Here is a 22,399-nt window from a genome sequence, read left to right on the forward strand (position 1 = left end):
ACAATGCTCAATTAAAACCAAAAAGGCAGAAAAAGAAGCATCTGGCAATGAAAAGACAACAGTTACAAACATGGTTGATATTCAGCCAAATAAATCAATAATCACTTTAAATGTTAATGGTCTAAGTGCATCAGTTAAAAACCACAGATTGCCAGAATGAATTTTTTAAAAAAATCCCAATAAGATGCAACTATACATTGTCCACAAGAAACTTGCTTTAAACATAAACATTCACCTTAAAAGTAAAGAAATAGAGAAAATATATACTAAGCTAAAACTAATCAAAAGAAAACCGGAGGACTATAAAATTTCAGACAAGGCCAATTTCAGCACAGGGAATATTATTAGTGACAAAGAGGGCAGAATATAAAACTAAAGAGGTTAATTTTCCAAGAGAACATAACAATCCTAAACATGAACATCTAACAACAGCACATCAAGGCAAAAACTGATAACTGAGAGGAGAACCAGAAGAATCTACTATTACAGCCAAAAAGTTAAATGCCCTCCATCAGTAGTTGATAGATCGATCAGGCTGAAAATCAACACAAATATCCACTTAACACCATGAACAACTTCATCTAATTGTCTTATATAGAATACTCAATCCTACAACAGTAGAATACATATTCTTATCAAGATCACATGGAACATTCACCGAGATAAACCACATTCTGGGCCATAAAACACTCATAAAACAAACAAACTTAATAGAAATCATACACTTCTGGGGAAGATGGAGGAGTAAGAGGACCCTAAACTCACCTTGTCCCTTGAATACAACTACATAACACACCTATCAGTGTAAATAATTCGGAAAACGACCTGAAGACGGCAGAACAGATTCTTCACAGCTGAACACAGAGAGGAGGCCACATCGAGGAGGGTAGAAAGCAAAGATGTAGAAAGCGGGAGGGAGGGCTACCTCAAGCAAGAAGAAGGGAGAGGAGCACACCCCACATTGGGAACCCCAGGCACAGGGGACCCACGTTGGGAAGATGAATCCCAACCATAACATTTGGTTTTGAAAACCAGGGGGGCTTAACTTCTTAAGTTCTTATAATAAGTAAGGCTTAACACCTGGAACTTTTTTTTAAAAAATATTTTTTTTTAAAGATTTTTTTATCTATTCTTTCGACAGAGATAGAGACAGCCAGTGAGAGAGGGAACACAAGCAGGGGGAGTGGGAGAGGAAGAAGCAGGCCCACAGCGGAGGAGCCCGACGTGGGGCTCGATCCCAGAACGCCGGGATCACGCCCCGAGCCAAAGGCAGATGCCCAACCGTCGTGCCACCCAGGCGCCCCTAAAAAATATTTTATTTATTTATATGAGAGAGAGAATGAGAGAGAGAGAAAGAGCATGAGAGGGGGGAGGGTCAGAGGGAGAAGTAGACTCCCTGCTGAGCAGGGAGCCTGATGCAGCACTTGATCCTTGGACTCTGGGATCATGACCTGAGCTGAAGGCAACAGCTTAACCAACTGAGCCATCCAGGTGCCCTAACACCTGGAACTTTAAAAATCAGTGACTTGTCTCTGGAAGAGTGAGAGGAAACTGAGTCCTGGCCATTAAAGAGACAGCAATAGCAACCCTGCTGAGATACAGCATAGAAGCAGCAATCTGAAAAAAGCCTGGGGTATATGGGAGGGAGATTTGCTTGCTAATCTCACAACATGTGCTGGAGGGGCAGGGATCTTTGGGAAACTTCTCCAAGAACAAAAAGGCTGGTGGGCACCATTTCTCTCCCCTGCTTCCCTGCTTAGATACATGGACACCTGCAGGAACCAGTACAGCACCAACTCTCCACTAGCTTGCCAACAGTGTGCCTTGTGACCATGGCCTCCTGCAGACTTGCCTCCAACCCAGCCTTAGCAGATCTCCAAATCAGTACCAAGCATCCTCCCATGGCAGACCTCAGGAAAGCTTACTAACACTATACACCCCACTCCCTAAATGCTTCTGCCAACTCACCCTCTCCAACCCATGTTTGGCAGTTTTCCCTGGTGGCTGCAGGTCCCCTTCCAAAGTGGACCAGCCTGGATCTTCCTGGCATCCACCCCACGGTTCTCCTTAGGATTTGCCCCCTCCAAACTGGCTTCATAAGAGTACATCCAAAGCAGTGACACAAGTGTGGCATTGTGCAAGCAGTCCTGACTGGGCCAGCACCATTCCAAGTGACTTCTTACCTGTGGCCCCAACTTGGTCTGGGGGCAGAAATCTGGTCTAACTGCAGACCCCACCTACCAATGAAAGACTCCCAGGGGACACACAGGGAGACTGACCTGCAGTTTGGTTCAACTGCAGCTTGGTCAATGCCTGGTCTGACCTAACTCAAGCCCAAGGTGGGCCCAGACTGGCACCTTAACAACACAGGGACCTAACCCTGTACACAACAGGCAAGGAGAGCCATTGTAGATGACTGAACTGAAGGCAAATGTGGCTCATCCACAACAGTAGGGCACATGCAACACCCACCGAAGACACCTCTGGAGTGCCAGGTTCTGGTGAACAGGAGACGGCACACTACAGGGCACCTGAGGAACCCTTCTTTATAAAGCCACTACTTGCAAGAGCAGGAGACATAGCTGACTTTCCTAACAAATAGAAACATACATAGATAGTGGTATAAAATGAGACGACAGACCGAGGAATGTGACCCAAACAAAAGAAAAGGACAAAATCACAGCAAGAGAGCTAAATGAAACATAGATAAGTAACATGCCTGATAGAGAATGTAAAGTGATGGTCATAAAGATATTCACTGGACTTAAGAGTGGAGAATCTCAATGAGACCTTACCAAAAAGATACAAAACATAAAAAAGAACCAATCAGAGATGAAGCACTCAATAACTGCAATTAAAAATACACTAGAGGGAATGAGTAGTAGAGGAAGCAGAGAACAGATCAGCCACTGGGGGGACAGAATAATGGGAAACAATCACACTGAACAGGAGAAAAAAGATTTAAAAAGAATGAGAATCAATTAAGTGAACTCCACAACACCATCAAGTGTAACAGTATTCACATTATAGGGATCTGTGAAGGAGAAGAGAAAAGAAGGCAGGAAATTTACCCCATAAGGCTATCAGCAGATTTTTTAGCAGGAACTTTGCAGGCCAAAAGAAAGTGGCATGACATATTTAAAGTGTTGAAAGAAAAGGAAAAAAAAAAAGGCAACCAAGAATATTCAATGCAGCAAGCCTCTCATTCAGAATAGAAGGAGAAATAAACAATTTCCTAGACAAATAAAAGTTAAAGGAGTTCATTACCACTAAACCAGCCTCACAAAAATGTTAAACGGGGTTCTTTGAGTGGAAAAGAAAGAACATAAGCAGGAGTAAGAAAAGTAGAAAGCACAAAAGTAGTATAATAAAATATGTCTATAAAAATCAGTCAGGGGATTTGCAAAATGAAAGGATGTAAAGTATGACACTATATACCTAAAATGTAGGGGGGAGAGGAATAAAAATTTAGTGCTTTCAGAATAGGTTTGAACTTGAGCGACCATCAAATTAATACAGACTGTTATATGCACAAACCTAATGGTAACCACAAACAAAAAAACACAGTAATAGATACGCACAAAATAAAGAAAAGGAACCCAAGTATACCACTAAAGAAAGCCGGCAAACCACGAGAGAAGAAAACAAGAGAAAAAAGAAACAGAGAAGAACTACAAAAATGATCGTAAAACAGGTAACAAAATGACAATAAGTACATATGTATCAATAATTACTTTGAATGCAAATGGACTAAATGTTCCAATCAAAAGACACAGGATGATGAATGGGTAAAAAAGCAAGACTCATCTATATGCTACCTATAAGAGACTCATATCAGACCTAAAGACACGCAGATTGAAAGTGAAGGGATGAAAAAGCATTTATCATGCAAATGGAAGTGAAAAGAAAGTCGGGGTAACAATACTTATATTGGACAAAACAGACTTTAAAACAGACTATAACAAGAGACAAAGAAGGACATGACATAATGATAAAAGAAACAATCCAACAAGAGGATATAATAATTGTAATAATTTATGCACCCAACATGGGAGCACCTAATTACATGAAGCAACTATTAAAGGAAGAAATTGGCATTAACACAACAATAGTAGGGGACTTTAACAACCCCCTTACATCAATGGATAGACCATTAGATAATCAACAAGGAACAAGAATCGACATGAAACAAGATAGACCTAACAAGTATATTCAGAACATTCTATCCTAAAACAGTAGAATACACATTCTTTTCAAGAGCACATGGAACATTCTCTAGAATAGATCACATGTTAGGCCCCAAAACAAGTCTCAACAATTAAAAAATATTGAAGTCATACCATGCATCTTTTCCAGCCACAGTATTATGAAACTAGAAATCTAGTCACAAGAAAAAAATCTGGAAAGAGAAGAAGAAATAACAACCGATACCTCAGAAATACAAAGGATTATAAGAGACTATTATGAAAAATTATATGCCAACAAATAGGACAACCTAGAAGGAATGGATAGATTCCTAGAAACATGTAACTTCCCAAAACTGAATCAGGAAGAAATAGAACGTTTGAACAGATTGATTACCATCAATGAAATTGATTCAAAAATTAAAAAAAAAAAACCCAAAAAACAACTCCCAACAAACAGAAGTCCAGGAACAGATGGCTTCACACTGAATTCTAGTGAACATTTAAAGAAGAGTTAATATGTTTTCTTCTCAAACTATTCAAAAAATATAAAAGGAAGGAAAGCTTCCAAATTCATTCTAAGAGGCCAGCATTACTCTGATACCAAAACCAGACAAAGACACTATAACAAAGGAGAATTACAAGCCAATATCTCTAATAAACACAGTTGCAAAATCCTTAACAAAATATTAGCTAACTGAATCCAACAATACATTAAAAAAATCATTCACCCAGATCAAGTGGGCTCTAAGGGTGCTTCTATATTCATAAATCAACCAACATAATGCATCACATCAACAAGAGAAAGGATAAAAACCAAGTGATCATCTCAATAGCTGCAGAAAAAAATAATAAATGCAGATGCATTTGACAAAGTACAAAAGCCATTCATGATAAAAACCCCTAACAAAGTAGGTTTAGAGGGAACATATCTCAACATAATAAAGGACATATAGGAAAAATCAACAGCTAACATTATATTCAATGGTAAAAAAACTGAAAGCTTTTTTCCTAAGATCAGGAACAAGGCAAGGATGTCCTTCCTTGCCCCTTCCATTGAACACAGTACTGAAGGTCTTAGCCACAGCAGTCAGACAAGAAAAAGCAATAAAATGCACCCAAATTGATAAGGAACAAGTAAAACTTTCACTGTTTGCAGGTGACATGATATTATACATAGAAAACCCTAAAGGGGATCCTGGATGACTCAGTTGGTTAAGTGTCTGACTCTTGATCTTAGCTCAGGTCTCAATCTCAGGGTTGTAAGTTCAAGTCCCATAGTGGGCTCCATGCTGGGTGTGGAGCCTACTTAATTAAAAAAAGAAAAGAAAACCCTAAAGACTCCACCAAAACCTAGTAGACCTGATAAGCAAATTCAGTAAGGTTTCAGGATATAAAATTAATATATAGAAATCTGTTGCATTTCTATACACTAATAATGAAATAGCAGAAAGAGAAATTAAGAAAACAATCCCATTTACAGCTTCACCAAAAATAATAAAATACCTAGTAATAAACTTAACCAAGGAGGTGAAAGACCTGTGCTCTGAAAACTATAAAACACTAATGAAAGAAATTGAAGATGACACAAATGATTGGGAAGATATTCCACGCTCATGGACTGGAAGAACCAATATTGCTAAAATGTCTATACTACCCAAAGCAATCTATAGATTTAATGCAATCCCTATGAAAATACCAACAGCATTTTTCACAGAGCTAGACCAAACAATCCTAAAATTTGTATGGACCCACAAAATACCCCAAATAGTCAAAGCAATCTTGAGAAAGAACAAAGCTGGAGGTATCACAATTTCAGATTTCAAAGTATGTTACAAGCTGTAGTTATCAAAACAGTATGGTACTAGCACAAAAAGAGACATAATAGTTCAATGGAATAGAATAGAGAGCCCAGAAATAAACCCACAATTATATGATCAATTAATCTATGACAAAGGAGGCAAGAATACACAATGGGAGAAAGACAGTCTCTTCAACAAACTGTGTTGGAAAACTGGACAGCTACATGCAAAAGAATAAAACTGGACCACTTTCTTACACCGTACACAAAAATAAACTCAAAATGGATTAAGAAACTAAATGTGAGACCTGAAACCATAAAAATCCTAGAAGAGAACACAGGCAGTAATATCTTTGACATCAGCCACAGGAAATTTTTTCTAGATACATTTCCTGAGGCAAGGGAAAGAAAAACAAAAATAAACTATTGGGACTACATCAAAATAAAAAGCTTCTGCACAACAAAGGAAACAATCAACAAAACAAAAAGATAATCTTCTGAATGGGAGAAGGTATTTGCAAGTGATATATTCAAAAAAGGGTTAGTATCCAAAATATATAAAGAATTTATACAACTCAATACCAAAAATACCCCAAATAATAGAGTAAAAAATGGGAAGAAGACATGAACAGTTATTTCTGCCAAGAAGACATACATGGCCAACAGATACATGAAAAGATCTTTAATATCACTATTCATCAGAGAAATGAAAATCAAAACTACAATGAAATATCATCTCACACCTGTCAGAATGGTTAACATCAAAGAAACAAGTGTTGGCGAGGATGTGGAGAAAAAGAAACTCTGGTGCACTGCTGGAGGGAATGCAAACTGGTATAGCCACTGTGGAAAATGGTATGGAGGTTTCTTTAAAAATTAAAGATAGAATTACCATATGATCCAGTAATTTCACTACTGTGTATTTACCCAAAGAAAACAAAAATACTAATTTGAAAAGATATATGCACCACTATATTTATTGCAGGCTTATTCACAACAGCTAAAATATGGAAGCAGCCCAAATGTTCATCGATAGATGAATGGATAAAGAAGATATGGGATATATGTACAATGGACTATTACTCAGCTGTTAAGATGAAGTGAAATCTTGCCATTTGTGATAACATGGAGGGACCTAGAAAATATAATGTTAAGTGAAATGAGTCAGAGAAAGACAAATACCATATGATTTCACTCATATGTGGAATTTAAGAAAACAAATGATCTAAGAAAAAAAAAAGACACACAAAAAATCAGACTCTTAACTATAGAGAGCAAACTGGTGATTATCAGAGGGGAGGTGGGTGGGAGAATGGGTGAAATAGGTGAAGGGGATTAAGGAGTGCCCTTGTCGTGATAAGTACTGAGTGATGTATAGAATTATTGCACTATATTGTATAGCTGAAACTAATATAACACTGTACATTAATTATAGTAGAATTAAAAAACAAATAAATTAAAAAAAAGAATAGAAATAATAGAAAATACATTGTCAGAGTATAATAGAATTAAACTAGAAGTCAGTACAGAAAGGTAACGAACAATCCCCAAATACTTGGAAATTGACACACTTTTAAATAACACATGGATCAGGGAAGAAGTCTCGAAAGAAATTTAAAAAGTTTTAAAAATCTGAACTAAATGGAAATACAATAGCAAACAGAAGCCAACAATATGTAAAAAGAATTATATACTATGGCCAACAGGGATTCATTCTTGGTATGCGAGGCTGGTTCAACTTTCCAAAAATCAATCAGTATAATCCACTACGACAGAGCAAAGAATAAAAATCATATGTGCACAGCAAAGGAAATCAAAACGAAAAAACAAAATGAAAGGCAACCTACAGAGTGGGAGAAAATATTTGCAAATCATCTATCTGTTAAAGGGGGTAATATCCAAAATGTATAAAAACTCATACAACTCAATAGCAAAAGAACTAGCAATCCAATTAAAAAATGGGCAGAAGATCTGAACAGACTTTTTCCCAAAGATGACATACAGATAGCCAAAAGGTATATGAAAAGATGCCTCACCTTATACCTGTCACAATGGCTAAAATAAAAAAGATAAGAATAACAAGTGTTGGTGAGGATGTGGAGAAAAGGAACTCTTGTGCCCTGTTGGTGGGAATATAAATGTACATTGCTGCAGCCACTATGGAAAACAGTATGGCGGTTCTTCAAAAAAATAAGAATAGAAATACCATCCGATGCAATAATTCCACTACTGAATATTTACCCAAAGAAAATGGAAACAGTAATCCAAAAAGATCCATGCACCCCTATGTTTATTTCAGCATTATGTACAATAGCCGAGATACAGAAGCAGCCTATCAGAGGATGAAAGGATAAAGAAGTTGTGGTATTTATATTCAATGGACTATGATTTGACCATAAAAAAGGAGGAAAAGTCTCCATTTGCAACAACATGGATGAACCTTGAGGGCATTACGCTAAGTGAAATAAATCAGGCAGAGAAAGACAAATCCTGTAAGATTTGCTTGTAGGTGGAATCTACGAAAGCTGAAGTCAGAGAAACAGAGTAGGATGGTGACTGCAGAGACTGAGGGGGTGAGCAAATGGGGACATGGTGGTCAAAGGGTACAGACTTCCAGTTGTAAGATGAATAAACTCTGGGAATCTAATATATGGCATGATGCGTATAGTTAAGGACGCAGTACTAAACACTTGAAAGTTGATGAGAGAACAAATCTTAAGTAACCCTACCACAGAAAAGAAACGGTAATTATGTGAGGTGATAAAGGTGTTAAAAAATGCTACTGTGTTGGGGCGCCTGGGTGGCGCAGTGGTTAAGCGTCTGCCTTCGGCTCAGGGCGTGATCCCAGCGTTCTGGGATCGAGCCCCGCATCAGGCTTCTCTGCTGGGAGCCTGCTTCTTCATCTCCCACTCCCTCTGCTTGTGTTCCCTCTCTCACTGGCTGTGTCTCTATGTCAAATTAATAAATAAAATCTTAAAAAAAAAATGCTACTGTGGTAATCATTTCACAATATGTAAGTGTATCAAATCAGCAGTGTGCATTTAAACTTATACAATATTATATATCATTTGCATCTCAACAAAGCTGAACAAAAAAGGAAACCAACACTCATTACAAACAAAACAAAACATAAAACAACCCAAAATTCATCAATGGCAGACTGGATAAAAAATGTATAGTATGTTGAAATGATGAAACATCATATAGGAACAAAAATGAATAAACTATAGGTACATTATAACACAAATAAATCTTATATAGGGTACACCCCCCCAAAGGAATATGTACAATGTATATAAAACATGATTCCATTTATATAAAGCAGAAAAATAAACACAAACCCAAAACCTACTGAACTGCATTGTTTAGGAATCATGAGGCAAATTAAAAATAAAAGCAGAGCAATTATTACCATAAAATTAAGAATAACGGTTACCTTTAGAGGGAACAAAGGGATTATATTCATCAAGTATTTCTAAGGTGGAGGGAGAAATTATGTCCATGCAGGTGGCACACGTGGGGACCTTCCGTACTATCATTAGTGTTTTACTTCTTGGTAGTGGTTATATGGCTAATTATTATCACTCATTAAACTGTATACTAAACTTCTTGCTTTTTTTCTTTATGATATAATTCAGAGTTAAAATGGTAAAGAAAAAAACCTCAAAATAAAACCCTGAACTTTTTAATATTTTTTAACCAAATTGTACAAATAAGTTATTCTGTACCCCACCCCTGAGTTGTACCCCACTGTTGGTCCTCTTTTCCCTGGTGTGGGTGTTGGGCATAGGGTAAGGCTATGGAGGAAGTTAATGAGAGACAGGGATGGGCTGAGGTTCAAAGAGGGAATAAAATACAGGAATGAGTTAAAGATAAGGAAATACTTAGAGTTCAAAGCCAGAGGTGGTTCAGGAAGAGAATGAAGAGTAAAGGGTAGAATTATGATTTGAGTGTCTGTCAGTCACATTAAATATTGGCTGATAAAAATGCAAACAGAATTTACATTTATTTTGCCAGAGCTGTTTTGTTGATGATTTATCAAAACTGTAGCATTAAAATAATGCCCTCAGGGGCGCCTGGATGGCACAGCGGTTGAGCGTCTGCCTTCGACTCAGGGCGTGATCCCGGCATTATGGGATCGAGCCCCACATCAGGCTCCTCCGCTATGAGCCTGCTTCTTCCTCTCCCACTCCCCCTGCTTGTGTTCCCTCTCTCGCTGGCTGTCTCTATCTCTGTCGAATAAATAAATAAAATCTTTTAAAAAAATTAAAAAAAAAATAATGCCCTCAAACTACTCATATGAAAAAATCCTGATTTGGTTAAGGCAAGCATCTTAGAGGCAGTGATACCTGACTAAGAAGGAAAACATGAGAAGATGAACATAGGGAAGGAGCAGTTACCATAGAGGGAACAGCATAAGCAAAGACTCAGAGCCATGGAACAGCAGGTGTGTGCAAGGAAACAGCAGGGTGCTGCTGCTGGAGGTAGGACACGTGGAGAGCTGAGGCCAGAGAAGGGTGGCAGAGACAGCATGTTCCAGGGCTTTGTGTGCCATGTTAAGAGTCAAGAGTCTGCTGTTGGTAACCAAGAGCCATAGAAAGGTTGTATGGGAATGACATGGTTGTGAATAAACATAAAATTAAAAAAAAGCAAAGTATTAGGTATGCATGGACGAAATGTTAAAATGCACATATTTTCATTTAGATTAGAAATTAAGTCACAGTAATGCCTAAAGTGTTTAATTACAATTGAATAATTGTATTCCCTCTAAAGCCACTTGCCAAATAAAACAATTAATTGATAGCTCCATCATTCTGATTTCTCAGTCCATCTCTTGTGAATTTCATTACCAAGAGGCATGGAACATGCTATTCAAAAATCAGATCTTGTCTCATTAAGACATAGTATCACATGAGATTAAAATCGTTCATTTTGTGTTTCTCTTCATACATTTTAATTGTAACAGAAGACATAACTTAAATCATGAAAGAGGTAAATTTGTAACAAATAAGAGAACGGACTTACGATGGGATATGTCCTGATAAACCCATCATAAACTGAAAATGCATTCAATGTGCCTAACCTACCAAACATCATAGCTTAGCCCAGCCTACCTCAAATGTGCTCAAAACACATTAGCCTACCATTGGGCAAAACCATCTAACACAAGGTCTGTTTATGATAAAGTGTTAAATATCTCATGTAAATCATTGAATACTGTACTGAAAGTGAAAACAATGGTTGTATGTGTTCAGAATAGTTTGTGTACTGATCGTTTATTCTTGTGATCACTGCCGCCACCCAGCGTCATGCGATGGTATCATACCACATCCTGCTAGCCCGCTAGTCTGGGAAAAGACCCAAGTTCAGAGAACGGTTTCTATAGAATGTGCATCACTTTTACACTATGGTAAAGTTGAAAAGCCATAAGTCAAGCCACCATAAGTTGAAAACCATCTGTATTTATCTGCTGTGCGGTACCTTTAGTAAATGCACTAGTTTGCAAGTGGTAAAGGATTCAGTAAGGGACTGGACAGATTTTTGAAGGATGATTTTAAGATAGATGCACAAGGAACATCTTTAAAGGACTTTGAAGGTTAGCATCTTCATGAATAACGCAGTTCATAGAAATTACAGACAATGCTCAATAGAATTCAACAGAAAGATTTATAATTGTGGATTGCTCAAAATCTCTACAGTGGCTAAAAATAATGGACAATTAAGGTGTGTTTAATTAGTTCTGGAAATGCTTAAAATAGATGATTCAAAGCCCTTAAAAAGGAAACATAGATATTGCTTTATTTGTGATAATAATAACGTTTCCACCTACTAGTGAAGGTTCATTCGCATTCCATAGCAGCTCACTGGGGTCTGCATTTTCTGGATCATATATCCATATAACCACCACCTACAAAATAAAAAGTGTTTGCATTTCTTTACATTTTGGACAAATTTCATTTTTAGTTGTGGCAAAACTCAACCATAAAAGTGTTTTTATTTATTTAAAAAATTTTGATTATCCCATTAAAAATATCAAAAGTGATACGTGTTGTTTTCAACAAGTGAAACAAACCAAAGACCTATGAAGGAAGGCCTGAGGTAACCAATGTTAAAACCCTGTATGAATGTGCATATCTCTTTCTCCACAATCATAATTAGACACAGCAACCCCTCACCCCCTCACTTTTTACAAAAATGAAATCACACAATGCATGTTATTTCTAATTTGCTTTTGTTACTTATATGCCATGGTCATTTCAATAGACGTAGATCTAATTTTTTTCTTTTTTGTTAATTTTTTTCTTGAATAGACAATTTATTCACATAGTTAAAAAACAAATTACATTAAAAATGAAGTAAAAATAGTCTCTCCCACTCTGTATTCCATCACTCAATCCCCACAAGCCCACTGCACCCCACAAGTATCTACTCTTAGTAAGTTTTCTTGTTTATATTTCTGTAAAATTTTTGTGCATAACTAAGATGTTATTTTTTCTTTTTATATAAATGTAAGTATGCTAACCACATTTTTTCAAACATTATATTCTTCACTTAAAGTTTTATCTTAGAGATCTTTACATATTCTCATTAACTTTTCTACTGCTTATTATTCCAAATTATGGAGGAATCATAATTAACTAGTAACCTACTAATAAACATTCGTTCTCAGTCCTTTGCCATTATAATCAGTGCTATAATGAGCAAATTGTGTGTTATTTTGACCTTGGAGTATACCTGAAAGTGTAACTGTTGAGGCATATGGTACATGCATTTGTAATTTCATAGATACTGCTAAACTCCACCAATATACCGTCACACCAGCAATGTATGAGATTTCTTCCTTCTTCACAGCCTTCCCAACATTGTGCGTTGTCACATTGCCAGTCCGATGGGTGAAAAATGGTACTTTGATGCAGTTTTAACCTGCATCAATTTTATTATAAAAAAAGTTTGAACATCTTTCCATATGTTTAAGTTCCACTTGTATTTCCTGTCTTGTGAACTATTTGTTCATTTCTGTTACTTATTTTCCATTTTTCTATGGGGTTGTTAGTCTTTTATTTATGAATTTTGGGAAGTTCTTTATGTTAAGACCTTCTACATCTATGTTTTATATCTTGATCTGTGTTTTGGTTATGTGGATATATATACACACATATATGAAGATTTTATTCCTTTTATAATTATATGACATTCCTACCTATCCTATTTCACCTGTTTGCCTTAATTCTATATTGTCTCTATATACTGCTGCCCTCCCTCCTTTCTTCCTTTCTTTCCTTCCTTCCTTTTTATAGCAGGGTTTTATTTCTCCTTTATATTTCCTTCACCTATTAAGCCTCTCTCAATCTATGTAACTTGATTTAAACAACTAGTGTGTATCCTTCCCTATCTTTCTCCCTAAATATTTACATGTATTTTTAAAAAGAGGCATTTTAAGAGTTTTAAAACTCTTCCCACATTCTGTTATACATATTATAATAACACACTTCCCACATTTTCTTTTTCTCATGCATATACATCATTGAAATTCCCCAGTGTCAACTTTTATAAGGACTGAATAATATTCTACAGGTGTACAACATACTAATTCAATAGTGCCATACATCACCCAGTGTCCCTCATTCAATAAAATCTAAGAGTGGCTCTTGCTACAGGTTTTGTGTCTTTCTTGTTAAATTTATTCATGTTTTATATTCTTTATTGCTATTATAAATTTACAATATTGTACATTTTTTGTCTTACTACTTATACTATTATGTTCAAGATAATGTTAATTAATAATGATGACACTGAGCACATCTGTCCAGTTCCTGATTTTAGTTGAATCAGAATTATTTCATAATTTATAATAAACATTTTCAGTTATTTGAAAAGTCAGTGTTTTTTATTAAAATCAAGTGGTTTCCTTCTAAACTTGCTTCGCTTGGTGTTTTCATTAGGAATGGCTATTCATAATTTTTAAATTTACTATGTGATCATTTATTTTCTTCTTTATTGTGTTGTTGGAATGGATATTGTTGTCAGATTTCTTGGTATTGAACCAGTGTTGCATTCTCGAAGATATTATTTTAATATATTGCTGGATTCCATTTGCTAATATTTGTCCAGAATTTTTGCATCTATATATACAAGGATATTGGTCTACACTTTCTTCCCTTCCTCCCTTCCTAACTTTCTGTTTGCCTGCTTTTGGTTTTAAAGTAGTGTTGGATTCAGGAAATGAATTGAGGAAACTTTCTATCTTCTTTATGATCAGGTGAGACTATATTGTTAAGCACAGATGATATCATTTTCCTCTTCGTAGATTTTTCTGTTATCATGAAATAATTTCCCTCTTTATGTCTTTTAAAGTTTTGGGGCTTCATGTATCTTTTATTTGACATTCATATCATCACCCCAGTTTCCTTTTGATAGTATTAATCTGTTTGCATCATTTCTTTCCAAATTTTGTGTTACTCTTTGTTAACTATGTAGCTTTTACCAATATCAGATTTCTGGAGTTTTTGTCATTTAATGGATGAATTTAATCCAATCACAATTTTGATTACTAATTTAATTTAAATGATTTTGAAAATCTTATTTTTGTGTCCCTATATCCTATGTTTTAATTTTTCTTTATTTAATGTTTCATTACCTCCTATTAAATTGTTAGCATTTTAAAATTTCTTCTTCCAGAACTCTACTTTTTAGCAATTACATATTTATTTCTATGACTTTAATAGACAGTCTTACATTTTTACATGCATATTTAATGTAGGCTAAAGTTGATCCAGTATCCCTATCCTGAATGCTTATAAGGACCTCAAACAATTTCTTTTTTTAAAATAATGTTTATTTTGTTATATTAGTCACCATACAGTACATCCCCAGTTTTTGATGCAATGTTCCATGATTCATTATTTGCGTATAACACCCAGTGCGCCATGCAATATGTGCCCTCCTTACTACCCATCACAGGCCTATCCCAATCCCCCACCCCCCTCCCCTCTGAAGCCCTCAGTTTGTTTCCCAGAGTCCACAGTCTCTCATGGTTCATTCTCCCTTCTGTTTAGCCCCCCTTCATTCTTCCCTTCCTTCTCCTACCAATCTTCCTATTTCTTATATTCCATAAATGAGTGAAACCATATGATAATTGTCTTTATCTGCTTGACTTATTTCATTTAGCATAATCTCCTCCAGTCCTGTCCATGTTGCTGCAAATGTTGGGTAGTTGTTCTTTCTGATGGCTGAGTAATATTCCATTAGGACCTCAAACAATTTCAAACCCAAATGCCCCTTCATTTTCCACTCTTTTCTTGGCTAGCTTTTTAATTTTATTTTGTTTAAAAAACCATTATTGAAAGCTTTGATTGTCAATGCTTATTTAAATTTATTAGTATATTATATAGCTCATTTGTTCGCCGTTATTTACTACATCCTGTACTTTAGTTTTTCAGAGTACTCATGTCTTCAGTTGTGAAGAATTCTCCATAATCATCTCTTTCGGTATTATGTCCAACTCACTTTATTCCCCTTTTGGAACTCCTATTATAGTATGATAAACTGTCTCAGTCTATCCTCTATGTCTCTTAATTTTTTAGATGTTTTCCATATCTTCACTTTTATAAAGTGCATTCTGCATGATTCCTATTCCAAATCACTAAATCTGCAATTTTCTCAACTGTGTCTGGTGTTCCATTGAAACTGTTATTGAATTTTTATTTTTAGATGCCTATTTTTTCATTTCAAGACATTTTAGTGAGAGGTTTTTCAATTTCTGAATGCTGTATAATTGTTTTTTTAATTTTAATTCCTGGATTTAGTAGTCTTTCAGATGGTTCTCACTCCTTGTTTTCAGTAGTATGAACTTTCTCCATTTTTATGTGTCCATTCCAGACTGTTTCTTGTGGTTTATACCTTTTCCTTTGAGGTTATTTTCAGAGGGTTTGTTTTCTAGGAGGATCTTATACACTCTGGGTTATGGAAATGAGTTTTGCAGTCACCTCTGCCTGGGCCCTACGTGTTTCACTGCTTGCATTTTTGTGTTTTAGGTTCTTTAACCTCTTGGGCTACTGAACTTGGACGTCCGCCTCATACTTCATGTAGTTAACTCCTTATGCATTTATAGCCCCCAGAGGATGTATCACCTCTCTGGAATTACTAGAAGCCTGTGAGTGGAACTTTACTATTTCCCACTTTATAGACATTTTGTAAATCTAGTATCATGTAAGGAGATTAGTTTCAGCTCCTCCTTCTCTCATAGGTTGGAGGCCTTCATTTTCTATCCTTATACATACAATAAAACATCACCCCTATCTAGTAGGGCTTATATTCTATTATTCCTAGTTCCGAAGTTGATGTTAAAACTCTGGCTTTAAGTTCTTTAATTATTTCTCACACAAATGCACCTATGTTGATGTGAAAGTGTATACTAGCATTCTCCACACATATTTTCTAAAGGCTTTTCTTTGTTTCGAGTGAGATGGAGGTTATTCTGTATTATTTGGGTCTGTAATATGTACTCTACTTCTAGAATTTTCCCTCTATCTTCTATATTAAAATTATCCAATGATAAACACTCTCTTGTTTTTCACTGTTCTAGCTTTAATAAGAAATTTATATCATCAGTTGGATTTGGGATAAGTGTACACACGGACACATGGGCTCATTCAACTATCTTGATCTACTATTGGAGGTTTATTTATTTATTTTTCACATGCTAGGACAAAAGTACTGCTTAAATTATGTTAATTTAAAAATTATGTACATATATGCATGTTGTGGGCCTGTGTCTGCCTGTGGACTTTGCTGCTGAGGCACCTGCTGCGGAGCTGGGCAGAGGGGAGCAGACAGCAACTCCCTGGGATGGGAATAATAGCAGGTGGTGGGGAAACAAGTGTCCTCTGTCATGCTTCCATGGCAGGGCCTATGGCTGAAACCTTGAAGTGTTGGCAGGTCCCTTCTGTGTGCTTTAGCTGAATGACTCCGAGACTGTAACTCAGACAATAGTTTTGCCAGCCTCCACTTCATCACTCTCAGGAACCACATCCTGGAGTACAAGGAAATAAAAAAACAGGAAGCCAGAGAAAAGGTGCTGTTTTTACTTCTCCCTTGTGAATGACTTCTCAGAATCAGGAAACCAGAACAAAGGCCTTGTCTTTAGCTTCTCTTTTGGGAACTTCTTTCTCATTCAGGGTCTTTGTCGAGTTCCTCTTCAGCATTTCCCTGGGTGTAGGAGTCAGGGGATGATCCAGAATTTGAAGAAAAATTCATAGATTACTGGCTTATTATAAAAGGATCTAACTCAAGAATAGCCAGATGGAAAAGATGCAGAGGGAAGGCATGGGCAAAGGGTGAGGAGCTTCCATCCCCTCTCTTGGTGCTCATTCTCCCTGATTATCCATGTGTTCACCAACCAGGGAGCTCTCTGAACTCTGTCCCCTTGGGGTTTTATGGAGGCTTCATTATACCAGGAGGTTTATTTATTGATTATAATAGTTATTATTATTTTATTGCCTTTATAGTAAGTCACTGCTTTGAAAAAATTATACTCTCTATAGAGCTTTAATTTCCAAATATTATCACCTTATTTCAATTTTTAAAAATTTCAATCTGCTATTTTAGGATGGAATGTTCTCAATATATCTGTTAAGTCCATTTGGCCCAATGTACCAAGCAAAGCCAGTGTTTCCTTGTTGATTTTCTGTTTACATGATCTGTCCATTGATGTAAGTGGGATGTTAAAATTCCCTATTATTAATGTATTATCAATTAGTTCCTTTATGTTTGTTATTAAGTGTTTTATGTATTTGGATGCTCCTGTGTTGGGTGTATACATATTTACAATTGTTACATTTTCTTGTTGGATTGTCCTTTTTATTATTATATAGTGTCCTTTTTTGTCTCTTGTTACATTCTTTGTTTTGAAGTCTATTTTGTCCAGTATGAGTATTGCTACTTATATTTAGGTCTGAAATAAGTCTTTTGTAGGCAGCATGTAGATGGGTGTTGGGTTTTTATATATTCTGTCACAATACATCTTTGCATTGAAACATTTAGTCCATTTACATTCAAAGTAATTATTGATAGATACTTATTTATTGTCATTTTATTATCTGCTTTGTGATTGTTTCTGAAGATTTTCTCTGATCCTTTCTCTTTTTCATGGTTTGCTGATTTTCTTTAGTGATGTGTTTGGATTTCTTTCTCTTTATTCTTTGTATATTTATTAGTGGTTTTTGATTTGTGATTTCCATTAGGTTTGTATATAACCTCTTCTGCATGTAGCAGTCTATATTAAGTTCATGGTCATTAAAAGTTTGAATGCATTCTTTACTCTCCCCACATTTTAGATACATGTTGTTATATTTCACATACTTTTATTTTGTGAATCGCTTGACTGTTTTTTTTTTTTAACAGAAATATTCATTTTTACTGCTTTTGTGATTCTTACTTTTATACTGTCACCTTTGGTCTTTCCTTTCCACCCAAAGTGTCCCTTTTAATATTTCTTGCAGGGCTGGTTTGGTGGTCATGTTCTCCTTTAGTTTTTGTTTCTCTGGGGAACTCTCTTCTCCTTTTCTGAAGGTTAACCTTGCTGGATAGAGTATTCTCAACTGTGGATTCTTCCCATTCAGCACTTGGAGTGTATCATACCACTTCCTTCTGGCTTGGAACATTACTGCTGAAAAATCTGCTAGCCTAATGGGTTTTCCCTGGTAAGTTACTGTCTTCTTTTATCTTGTCTTTTGTTTTTCTTTATCACTATATTTTGCCAATTTAATTACAACATGTCTTGGTGTTTGTCTGCTTTTGTTGATTTTGATGGGGGTTCTCTGTGTCTCCTGGATCTGGATATCTGTTTCCTTCCCCAGATTAGGGAAGTTTTCAGCTATTGTTTCTTCAAATACATTTTCTGACCCATTTTCTCTCTCTCCTTTTCCTGGGACTTCTATAATACAAACGTTATTATGTTTTATGGAGTCACTGAGTTCCCTAACTCTATTCTTGTTTTGCATAATTCTTTTTTATCTCACGTTCAGTTTGATTGCTTCCCATCATTCTGTCTTCTGGATTACTAATTCATTCCTATCCTTCTTCCAATCTCTGTTCATTTCATGAAGCATGTTTCTCATTTTCTTTATTGTGCCCTTTATCTCTGCTATGCTGTTCCTTATCTCTGTGTTAAGGATCTCACTCATGTCTTCTGCTCTTCTCAGGTCCAGTGAGTATCCTTATGAGCAATGCTTTAAATTCTCTACCAAGGCATGTTACTTATATCTGTTTCACTTAGATCTCTGGTTATGGCCTTGTCCTGTTCTTTCACTTGGGATAAATTTCTCCGTCTTCTTATTTTGTCTACATCTCTGTGGCTGTTTCTGTGTGTTAGGAATGTTAGCTATGTCTCCTGTTCTTGAGGGTAATGGCCTTATGAAGAAGAGGTCCTGTAGTGCCCCGCCATGTAATGTCCCCTGTTCCCCAGGATCTGGTGCTTCTGGAAATGTCTCCAATGTGTGCTGCATGTACTCTGCTGTTTTATCTTGGCTGCTTTATCCTTCAGGCCAGTTATCTGCAGAGTCTCTCTATGCCTATTGTAGGCAGTGTTTGGTCCCTGGCTATAATACGGCATGTTTTAGCTAGATGTGTTTTGGTCTGTTTCTGATATGAGACTTGTTGCCACTGCTGGCAGAACAGAGGCCCTGCAAAATTCCCACAGTGGGATGTGTGGTGTGAGCAGGGGTTTGGGTGGTCTCCTGGGGAAGGTGGCCTGCTGCACTGGGACTGGGCAAGTATGTTTCAGATGGGTGGTTCCACTGGAGTGTGTGTGGAGGATAGGGTTTGATATATACAAGTTAGTTAGCAAATGTCGGCACTGCACTGGTTTCTGCAGGTGACCCCATGTTTGCTGAGGGTCGGGGCGGGGGGAATGGTTCTGGGCAATTCCTTTGTTCCCAGAGGTGTCTCTCCATGAATGCTGCCTCTCTGGGACTCACAAATGAGTGAATAACCTTCCCAATGTGTGTTGCAGGCACTCTTCCCATCACTGTTTCCATGCTGTATTTCTGCTAGTTATTGTCCTGACTTCTCCCCAAGAGCAGTGCAGTCGCCTCTGGGCTGTATTCCAGTCAAGCTCACTGACCTTTAAAACTCCAGGCTGCAAGAACTCACAAAATTCAGCCCCTCTCACTTTCCAAGCCAATCGGTATGAGGATTCATTTTTCCTGGGTGCTCCCCCGTGTGCTAGTCTATCTCTCAACCTTCTCTGCAACCATGGCTTCCTCCTTTCCACGGGGGCCATGATCTGTTTCTCTCCCAAACTGCATCTCTGCACTTCCTACCTTCTCCATTGTGGCTTCTTGTCTACCTGTAGTTGTGGACTTTATTCTGCCAGTCTTCAGGTCAACTTCTGGTGTATTTAGGATAATTTGATAGTATCTAATTGTATTCATGGAAAGAGGCAAGCCTGGAATCCTCCTACTCCACTGCCATCTTCCATCCTTGGACTAGCTTTTTTTAAAATTTAAATTCAATTAGCCAACATACAGTACATCATTAGTTTCATATGTAGAGTTCAATAATTCATCAGCTGCATATAACAACTAGTGCTCATCACATCACCTCCTTAAAACCCATCACCCAATTACCCCATCCCCCCTCCCACCGCCCCTCTAACAACCCTTAGTTTGTTTCCTATAGTTAAGAGTCTCCCCTTCATAGCCTTAAAAGTTATTGAGATTCTCACAGAGCTTTTGTTTTATGTGGGTTAGATCTATCAATATTTACCATGTTACCATGTAACAAATTAAAACTGAGAAGATTTGAAGATATTAATTTATCTTAAAAACTATAATAAACCCATATATGTTAACATGATATATATTTTTATAAAAATAACTATTTTTAGAAAAAAATTAGAAAAGTGGTTTAGATTATAAAATGTCTTTAATATCTGTCTTAATAGAAGACAGCTGAATTATCATCTGTGCTCCTACATTCAAGCTATTGGTATATGTTTTGGTGGAAGCATGTGGAGAAAATCTACCCTCACACAGATATGTGGTTGGAAAAGGGTAGACCTCATGGATCTCCTGAAAAGATCTGTGGAGCTCTAGGGCTCCTCAAACCATATCTGTGCTCCAAGCAAATTTTGTTGAAAAATTAGTTTGGAAAATTCTCCTTCTGGGAAACACGGAAGATTAGAGAGAAATAATATAGTAGTGATATATGAAGGATATATAAAATTTTAAAAAATGATTACCTGGGTTAAATTGTGATAGAAACTTCTGTTGGGAAAAAGAGGAATCATATTTTAGTAAACAGCACACTAAATATTAGTTTGAATATTACACTTTCAATATATATGTTTCTAAGTCCTTCAATATTCTCCTTATATTCTATTACAGACACATAAGCAATTGAATACTAAATGTTAAGAAAACTACATATGTCTGTAATTAAACATAACTATTGATTTTCACATGTCATCATGTGTCAAAGTGCTGAGAGGCTTGAATCTGCATGCTGCCTTGACAATACTACAAGTTCATGTAGCCAAAGTTGCATGAGTATTAATCTCTAAAAATATGACAGGATCATTCTGCCTAAGAACACCTGTAGTGTTTACATGCTGTAATTTATGTCAGATACAAGTTCATTAATTAGCAATGCAAATCTTTTATTAATCAGCCTTTCAATGTAAATTTTCTAAAAGGGACAACATTCATTTGTATGTTAAGTTGCATGTTTTTTAGAAAGTGATTTTTTTCATTTAAAGACATCTATATTTTCTTTATCATATAATCTCTAAAAGTCAATGCCTCAGGACTATGTTCTTTTATTTGCTGATTGCTGCACAGTGCCCAGTGCGTTATTATATATAAAACAAATGAAGATATTTTGGGAGTCAGTAAATATGTATGCAGTGAGTGTCTGAGACCATATAAGGAAAACATTATTTCATACGTTCAATCTGATTTTAGAAAAAGAAATGAAAATAAGTACTATAAATCTTGATAGACAAATGTGCTAAGAGTTCACAGAGTACTAAGTTGATCAAAAAGATCCGTAGCTCCAGAGCTGGATGTCTGCCCCGCATTATGCTACTTGTCAGAGCTGCAGGAAATAAGAACAGAAGTGGGTCACTGAGTTACCTGTCTATCTGGAAAGGAATATTTAAAGGGAAAAGGAGAAATGTACTGATAATATGAGAAAGGCTTTATTTAGTATTAATACTAAAAAGGTTATAAAAAGTAACCTTGTAGAGAGATAGTATCAGCTGATGTTAAAGTAACAACCTTGGTTCCCATGGAAGATTAGCAACATTCTGTTGGCTCTTTTATCAGTTTGCTTGGCTTTCTTGAGTTGGTGCACAGAATGAAGTGTAGAGTGAAAAGAAGGCCAAGGAAAGAAACCTGAATGGAGCTGACAGTTA

General features: G+C 36.4%; 1 protein-coding gene across 1 annotated transcript in view; it reads right to left on the reverse strand.

Annotated features, from left to right (window-relative positions):
* CATSPERE (catsper channel auxiliary subunit epsilon) overlaps positions 1-22,399 on the reverse strand; it is a 168,768-nt gene that overhangs the window by 102,044 nt on the left and 44,325 nt on the right. The window contains exons 6-7 of the mRNA XM_045796212.2: positions 21,227-21,251; positions 11,816-11,893 (exon numbers count right to left, since the gene is read on the reverse strand). Coding sequence (XP_045652168.2) covers positions 11,816-11,893; positions 21,227-21,251 — 103 coding nt within the window. The remainder of the gene's footprint in view (positions 1-11,815; positions 11,894-21,226; positions 21,252-22,399) is intronic.

The sequence above is a fragment of the Ursus americanus genome, chromosome 2 (genome assembly GCF_024610735.1).
Source record: "Ursus americanus isolate L20-20 chromosome 2, mUrsAme1.1.p, whole genome shotgun sequence".
NCBI lineage: Eukaryota > Metazoa > Chordata > Mammalia > Carnivora > Ursidae > Ursus > Ursus americanus.